Raw genomic sequence first — 9405 nt, forward strand, 5'->3', positions numbered from 1 at the left:
TTGAGATGAGATTAGCGAATAACTAATTGTTCTAGTTCTTTTGGCATTTGTTGAGATTACTCCGGAACATGTGAAATGGGGAGTTATATTGTTAAGGATGTCGTTTGATTCGGCTCCTTTGATTAAAAATATTTTTATTGAAGTGAGCCCTTCAATGCATATCAAAAATAGATAAGAGGACCAAAGACACGACCAGCATGGGCTATTTGATATTGAACCGAGGTAATGCAGGTCATGTAGAACTATACTATTCTTGAATCAAATCTCATTTTCAATAGGACCGCTTCCAGAAAACCCCAATAAACACGGTCATATGCTTTACTCATGTCCACCTTGAGAGCCATCCAAGCTTGCTTCCCTGTAGATTTTCTTTTTATAAAATGCATCAACTCATGTGATGTAATATCCCGTAATTTTTAGAATTAGATTAATAATTGAATAATAGAATAAAAGTATTAAAATTAGATAAGGACTAGGATTTAAAATTGAATTATACTAATGGGCCTAAAATTTGACTCAGATACTAATATGGATAACTTGTAGGTTAAGATATAGGGTTTGGTATCGTTATAAATACACCATATTTGTCTTCCTCATTTTTTATATAAAAATTCTTAGGGCTCTTCTCAGCAAAAATCAGCAGTCTTGTAAAATTCGTAGAAAATTCATCGTAAGTCGGAATTCAGTAATCCTAGACTTTTCGGAAAGCTCTTTTCGTTCTCTACAACTTTCGTGTTTCGTGTTTTCCAAGAAAATGTCGTTTAGAGGGTCAAAAAAGCTATATTCAGATCTGGTCAGGTTTTTGGGTAAGTACTTTTTGACTTACTTTTATTTTCGGAAAAGTTTTGATACTCTGATTTTCGAATTTCCTATATGGTATAAGAATTCTGTTTCGAACTATATAAGAATAAGATACGAGAATCTTTTGAAACCCAATCTCTACATTTTTGAACCTGTTCGTAATTTACGTTATAGTTCCGGAACTAGCCTTAGATACCCTTAGTAGGCGCACAAGTGTGCAACTTTAGATACCTATTAAGGGCGCGTAATTATTGAACTTTAGATGCCGGCCACTGGAAAAGTGTGGTATATGAGAATAAGAATTAGATGCCGGCTACTGGCAAAGTGTGGCCGTAGATTAAGAGTGTGATATTTATAAGAATTATCGTTTCGTTATGTTTTACTCTGTTCTGATCTGTTATAAAAATCTGATCTCTTCTGTTTTAAATTCTGAATTTTAAAATATAAAACTTTGGGTTGGATTTATTTTAAAAATTGTTTTTACAAAATTATTATCGTTTTGAGAAAATTTGTTTTATTAAAAACACCCATTGTTTTCCGGTTAAATAGTTAGTCAATTTGTACTTGCAGTGTTTTGTAGCTCACCCCTTTTATATTTCAGGTTTCGTATAAGATTCGAGTTGGAAACCATTGGAGTTCGAGGACTTAGGATTGGAGTATATTAAATTTTGGGCTTCCGTTAGGTGCGCTTTTGTAATAGACACCTTTGTAATAGGTTTTTGTATTAGTAAATTGTATTTTATTTTAGTTTTAATTTAGAATTAATAGTCCAGAAGTGTGGGTTGTTACAGTTGGTATCAGAGCAGGCTGTCCTTCGGAATGTGTTATGTATGGGACTAGCACATTCCCTAGGATTCGATCTTGTGGACCATAGTTTGACCTTTGGTAGATCAAGGGGTAGATGTGTCACGAACTTTAGGATTGTTGTGAATTTGGGGACCAAATTCTTTCTGAGGGTAGTATGTAATATCCCGTAATTTTTAGAATTAGATTAATAATTGAATAATAGAATAAAAGTATTAAAATTAAATAAGCACTAGGATTTAAATTTGAATTAGACTAATGGGCCTAAAATTTGGATCAAATACTAATATGGATAACTTGTAGGTTAAGATATAGGGTTTGGTATCGTTATAAATACACCATATTCGTCTTCCTCGTTTTTTATATAAAAATTCGTAGGGCTCTTCTCAGCAAAAATCAGCAGTCTTGTAAAATTCGTAGAAAACTCATCGTAAGTCGGAATTCAGTGATCCTAGACTTTTCGGAAAGCTCTTTTCGTTCTCTGCAACTTTCGTGTTTCGTGTTTTCCAAGAAACATCGTTTAGAGGGTCAAAAAGGCTATATTCAGATAAGGTCAGGTTTTGGGGTAAGTACTTTTTGACTTACTTTTATTTTCGGAAAAGTTTTGATACTCTGATTTTTGAATTTCGTATATGGTATAAGAATTCTGTTTCGAACTATATAAGAATAAGATACGAGAATCTTTTGAAACCCAATCTCTACGTTTTCGAACCTGTTCGTAATTTACGTTATAGTTCCGGAACTAGCCTTAGATACCCTTAGTAGGCGCACAAGTGTGCAACTTTAGATACCTATTAAGGGCGCGTAATTATTGAACTTTAGATGCCGGCCACTGGAAAAGTGTGCTATTTGAGAATAAGAATTAGATTCTGGCTACTGGCAAAGTGTGGCCGTAGATCAAGACTGTGGTATTTATAAGAATTATCGTTTCGTTATGTTTTACTCTGTTCTGATCTGTTATAAAAATATGCTCTCTTCTGTTTTAAATTCTGAATTTTAAAATATAAAACTTTGGGTTGGATTTATTTTAGAAATTGTTTTTACAAAATTATTATCGTTTTGAGAAAATTTATTTTATTAAAAACACTCATTGTTTTCCGGTTAAATAGTTAGTCAATTTGTACTTGCGGGGCTTTATAGCTCACCTCTTTTATATTTCAGGTTTCGTATAAGATTTGAGTTGGAAACCATTGGAGTTCGAGGACTTAGGATTGGAGTATATTAAATTTTGGGCTTCCGTTAGCTGCGCTTTTGTAATAGACACCTTTGTAATAGATTTCCGTATTAGTAAATTGTATTTTATTTTAATTTTAATTTAGAATTAATAGTCCGGAAGTACGGGCTGTTACATGTGCAATCATGATTTTAACTGTAATTAATCTACCAGGAATAAATGCGCTTTGGTTTTTAGAGATAATAGAGTTAATAATTTCCTTCAATCGATTTGCCAATACCTTGGATATTACCTTGTAAATAACGTTGCACAATGAGATTAGCCTTATTTCTGACATAGAAACTGGATTTCTTTTCTTAGGTACCAAAGCTATATTTGTATGTATGAGATGTGAGTCGATAGCACCTGTGGCAAAGAAATTTCTAACTTCTACCACATCCTGGCCTATTATTTTCCAGTATTTCTGGTAGAATCCGGGTGTCATGCCGTCTGGGCCTGGGCTCTTGTCCGGATGCATGTGAAATAACGCACTCTTAACTTCTTTTTCAGTTACAGGACTTGGTAAAATCTCATTCTGCTCTGCTGTTACTTTGTGGTCGATACAACAAATCACATCACTCCAGTCAGCATTTGTTGTTGTGAATAGATTAGAGAAATAATCTGTAATGACCTCTCCCAACCCTGTGCTCCAGTCTACATCCTGTCCTGTACTGCTTTTCAAGTTTCTAATATGATTAGTAGCTCTTCTGGATTTCACCAAGGCATGAAAATACTTACCGTTTTGATCACCTTCCTTAAGTCATAGTTGCTTACATCTTTGCCTCCAAAATATTTCTTGCTGCGTGTAAATTTCTGACAATTGCTTCTGTTCACTTCTTAGCTTGAGTATTGATTCCTCGTCCCTTCTTCCTTTAAGAAGCCTTATCTTTCTCTTACATGCATGAATTCTTTTCTTGAAACTTCCCGTTATTTCACTACCCCATCTTGATAAAATTTCTGAGCATTCTTGGAGTTTCTCATAAAAGGACCTGCTCATACCACTACTCCACACTTCCTCCACAATCTTTTGACACATGGGTTCTCTCATCCATGCATTTTCAAATTTAAATTTCTTTTGCTGATACACTTTGCTAGCTTTGTGCAATTGCAGAAATATTGGACAATGATCAAATGTAGAGACCTCGAGATTCAATAATTTAGCTTCTGGAAAAATATTTAAGAAACCGATAGAAACTAAGGCTCTATCTAGCCTTGCCTCGATCAAACTAGAGGTCCCTGCTCCTCTTTCCCACGTGAATGGATAGCCAACTAGGTCGAGATCAGTAAGGTTGCAGTCTTGCAGCACTGCATTGAAGCCTTGTATCAACCAATGCGGGTAAGGTCTTCCGCCTTTCTTATCAGACTGAGAGAGAACGTTATTCATATCTCATATGATACACCATGGGAGGGTATTGGTGCTTGAGAGTAAACGAATTAAATTCCAAGTTTCCTCTCTCTTACGCCTGTCAGGTTCCTGTATAGGCCTGTTAATCGAAACTCGTCCCCTTCTTTATTTTTTACAGCAGCATCGATGTGATTTTTGTTGTAGGATTTAACTGTTACCTCATGTTTGTATCTCCATAGTAGGGCAATACCCCCACCTTGACCACCGGTTTCAACCACCATGCTCCCTTCAAAGCCAACACTTTGCTGAAACTTATTCACTGTTACCTTCTTGCATAAGGTTTCACTTATAAAAACATAATCTGGGCTCTTTTGGAGAATTATCTCCTTAAGGAATTGAAAAGCCCATGGCAATTCCAGCTCAATATGCTCATGATGATTGGCGAGCACCCCTTTGAGTACTCGCCAAATATCGGTTTTTTGGCTAGGTTGAATCATTGATGTTATCTTCCATAATTCCATCTTCTAGGTCCATTATGACATCTTTGTTTAGGCCCATTGCACTACCATCAACAAGCCCATTATCAGTACTTTTTTTCTTTGTTTCAATAACAGAGATATCTTTTTTATTTTAGTTATCTGGCCCAACACCCAAGTTTGTTGCGATCTTGTTACCAAATTGGTTTACCGCTTCTGAATTTAAATTCTGAATCTTATCAATCCCTGATTTCTCTCCATGCTGAGCTGCCTCCGAGAATTTATGAGACAATTGTGGATCGTGATTGTTAGCAACTATCTCTCCTTCGCCACCGTGTTTCATCGTTGCTGGATTAGGGCCTTCAGTTACTCCTCCGTGTGGTAACCATTTAGCACCAATAGGCTTCACCTGGTTTTTGAAGGGTGCACGCATCCATGCACCATATGATTTTATTACTTCTCCTTTTGCAATATCAAACAGCTTGCTGCAGAATTTTTCAGAATGCCCTACAATGCCACAAATGAAACAAAACGTTGGAACATTTTCGTATTTAAAGTTAACCCAGAACCAATCATTCCCCTGCCATTTTCATCTTCATTCTTCGTTTCAAAGGTTTGTCAAGATGTATGCTCACTCTTATTCTCATGTAATCTCTCCACACTCCGTTGAAATTGTTAGGGCAACCATGAACGTACTTACCTATATAGTTCCCTATACCATGGAGTATCTTCTCTGACATGTATCCAGCCCGTAAGTCGTGAACTTGCACCCATAACTCCATGGAATTTAGATCAACACATCTAGGATTTTCCCCTTCCTTGAGCCTGTTCATAACTAATGCTCGCTTGTTGAAGGACCATTCCTTGAGCCTGTTCATAACTAATGCTCGCCTGTTGAAGGACCAGGGACACCCCTCCATAACTCTCTTCACATCTAATTCATTCATGGTATAACTGGAAGATATATAAATTCATATCTAGTTCCTTAAAAAAAACTTCCCTACCCGGCTTCCACAATGCTGCCAGCGTGTGTTGCATTGCCAAAAAATCGACCTTCCCTGTTCTTGAAATGCACTAATGTCTTCATGTACTCCTTCTATACACATGCCTCCCTCCTCCTCTTCAAGAGAAATAGCAATCATACCTTGTATCAGAGAACTCGAACCCTCCATAACTGATTTATTTTTGAAAGAACAGAAGTAAAGCTATGATGAAGAAAGACTCGGACGTAAAAGGACAACGACGCAATAACCATGTCAGATGACAAGACCTTTTTCTAATCTTTGCACTCCTTAAAAATATAAGATTTCACTAATTTTACAAGACCAGTGGTTTCACCCTTGGCTGCCCCGCTCCCTGGTTCTACCAATACCAGCAATGTTAAAGGGCATTCAAAGGCATATCGAAAGTATCTTCCACTTCCATCAAGATCTCATCTTCCATATCCTTACGACGATAGAAGGGAAACACCGTATTCCCAATTACGGGGAACCGCGTCCTTCTGACAAGCCTTCCGTCCTGATCAAATGCAACAAGTCCAAAATGACAACCATCAAAAACACGATGAATAACCTGTCTTGTGCTTGACGTCTTATCAAAAGGAGGATGCATCAACCATGGGATAGCTGCTGCAACGTCCTCAGGCAGCCCCCCTTCACACATGTGGATCACTTCAAACTCATCAGTTGTACCCTTCATCTGCATATACAATGCTTTTAGCTTCCTCAATGTAGGTTCTGGTGTATCAAAGCAATAATGAAATAAGACTATGATTCTCTTGCCAACAACTTGGGAAAACTGAACCTGTAGAGTTGAACAGAATAAGAATAGGAAAAAACCAGTTAGCTTGCTTTAAAAAAGTAGGAAAAAAAATAGAACAATTAAACAATCAAAGAATAGTAGGGGTGTTGATTCCATGTTGCTGGGCGTGTTCATAGTCATGTTCGTGTCGAGCTAAGTTGCTGAAGATAAGGGTAAATCTGAACAGTCAAACACAACACACAACATAATTGAACCACAACATGTTAACCCTAACACGAATAATCTGGTACTCAACCCGCCAACCTTCACTTCTATAATAGTAGAACTCACTTTCATATTATATATAATAAATTAATTCAGGGCCTGTAAGACTTATTTTGTTAATTTTAACTGAAAACACTTTTTTTACTCAATTACATCTGCGTGACCTTAGCCTGCAAATTGTCAGTAAAATTTGTGTCATGTTCAAAGGTCGTGCCAAGTAAACACCCCATTAGAGAGATATCATAATACACAATACAAATGATCTCGCCTGAAACCCATCGTGTAGTGAAAAGACTGCATCTCGATCCCAAAGCATCTCTGGCTTTAAATCCTTAACGTTTTCAACCTTTAATTTGGTAGGGCTGTGGCGAGTAAACGGGTATGCTGGAACACCATGGAACATCATAATGTTGGCTCCAAACGGTTCAACATATTTTCCAAGAGGATCTATTATCACCAGCGAAGAAACAGGATCCAGCCCCCTAATGCATAGGGGAAGTTCGAAGATCCTCTGCAACTTTTTAATAGAATCTGTGTCCTTATATGGGACCGCCAACCAAGGCATTTCCTCAAATGTTTTCCAGAATGCATCTTCAGCAGTATTAGACGAGGTAGGAAGTAGGTAAACGAGCACAACCTCGAAGTTTACCTTTTTCTTAGACAACTCTTCATAGACCATTTTAAGTTTCCATGTGACGGATTTATTCATGATATCAGTATATAAAAGAAGGCCTACCACCTTATCTTCAAGTTTATGACCAGGTACCTGCCAAAAGAATCAGCAGTAGTAAGGGGATGCGTACATCATAATCAAAATAGTTTAGAAAATGCAAATGAGATAAATTTTACTGCAAAATAGATATATATCGAAGTTGTTAACATTACCTGTTCCCCTTTGTTGGTGATCACATAATCGCTTTCTGGGGAGGACAGTAGTGTTTCCAGAGAACCACTGATTCTGGCAACATCATCCTCAGTATCAAGGCATTCTAACCTTTCCTTGGTAAAAGGATAACCTGCAGCTCCATACCTTTAAAACAAAGAGGAGGCATCGGATTCAAGAACCACACCTCTCGAGTCAATGACATATGAGATGGGCCAAATATCCACGTCACTGTAGAAGGAGTTACAAAATTTTCTTTCCAGCCGCTTTCTGGATTTTAGATCTGAAAATGGGATGGCAGTCCATGGCATTGTGGAAAATCTTTCCTCAAAACGTTCATGAGGTGTAGAATATGTTAATGTTGACTCCCGTGTGTTTTGACAAGGTATAGCATTCCTAACTGCAACAAAAATGACCTCAAAACCTCCTTTTGGCTCTAACTTATTGTATATATCCACCAAGTCTGTTGTGTTGGAATTCCAGTTGTTGTATCCGTTTACCAGTGACACAAAATGTAATACAATAATCTTTCCAGCAAGCTGCTTGTCTTTGACCTACAAAAGATTTGAAGAAATAATTAGCTAATAACATAGAACATTTCTGAAAATTTCATTGAGAGACATAACTTATGGTGTCCGTTTATTGACCTGTAACTAAAGTGCATCTTACAAAGATGACATTTATGTGAATATGTTCTTGTAAACATAAGGGTGCTATGATTAATACCAGTCTATTATTGATGACTATTCGTAAAAAGAAATTTATTTTGCCAGAAAGAATACAGAACTTAAGTTATTTAGGCTACTAAAATGTCAAATAAATTCTTCATAGGAAAACTGTTGACCTAATTTAAATTAGCCAAATGAAAACACAATTTTATTTATAGTAGGTACATCTTTCTTAAAAAAAATTAGAATTCTCAATTAAACCAAAGCTTCTATCTTTCTTGTGGTATTTTCATACAAGACTTTATATCTACAAGAAAAAAAAATGAATTGACCCAATGTCGTAGCTTTGGCAAAATAATTAAAAAATTGAATTCTTTCCTCTTCACTTACTTGTAGCAGATTGTAATGCTCCTAGAAAGGCATAAATATATGGATGGAAGCCGGATATAATGATACCACAGATCTGAAAAAAGTAATAAATTTTAAAGATTTAACAACTAGAGTGTTGGACACGTCACATGACAGATAGATGCCAGACAGATTTCAGCTAGCTAGTATTGTTATACATATAAGATTATATCAGTCACTTAGTTATTTTTTTTTCCCGCCTAATGGCTTGTATTTAAACAACTCTCTTGTACAGTTTTACTCAATCAATACAATACACCTTTTATCATCTTTCTTTAACATTGCAGTTACATACAGTTATACATACAACAAATTATGAGTTTTACATGGTATCAGAGCCAAGATTGAAGATCAAGCTTCTTCTCCAATGGTGACATAGAATCATTTCACTCGTATCTCACTTTTTCTTTCGCTCGCTCATTCACTCTACTTCGTTATTTTTCGTAGTTGTTTCTTTTATCAATCTTGTTTCGCGAAATTGTTATTTTGTGTATAACTGATCCAATTTTGTGTTACTATGCACTTGTTGTGATCATTTCATTGATAATCTTGCATCAATTTGATTAGGCAGAGGCTTTCTTACAGTTTTTTTTCTCTTGTATCAATTTCTGATATTTGCACACAAAGTGTTTGTTTCAATTTCTCTGTGAAATTCTCCTATCATTTTCTTATTAATGGCTGCAACCAATGACATTCATACTTCTCACACAAACGACTCTCGAGATACTCAATCAATCTTTGAATTCTGTCGAAATTTCTCCTCAAATTTATCATCCTCAATG

The 9405-nt window shown here is 36.2% G+C and overlaps 1 protein-coding gene across 1 annotated transcript; it reads right to left on the reverse strand.

Annotated features, from left to right (window-relative positions):
• Positions 1 to 6019: 6019 nt before the first annotated feature.
• On the reverse strand, positions 6020 to 8905 carry LOC141719175 (putative nucleoredoxin 1). The gene is made up of 5 exons (XM_074521557.1): positions 8876 to 8905; positions 7735 to 8101; positions 7550 to 7680; positions 6933 to 7430; positions 6020 to 6442 (listed from the first exon to the last, which is right to left on the reverse strand). The coding sequence occupies exons 1-5, from the start codon at positions 8903 to 8905 to the stop codon at positions 6020 to 6022; spliced, it is 1449 nt and encodes a 482-aa protein (XP_074377658.1).
• Between the last annotated feature and the right edge of the window lie 500 nt (positions 8906 to 9405).

This window comes from Apium graveolens, chromosome 4, assembly GCF_009905375.1.
Source record: "Apium graveolens cultivar Ventura chromosome 4, ASM990537v1, whole genome shotgun sequence".
Taxonomy (NCBI): Eukaryota; Viridiplantae; Streptophyta; class Magnoliopsida; order Apiales; family Apiaceae; genus Apium; species Apium graveolens.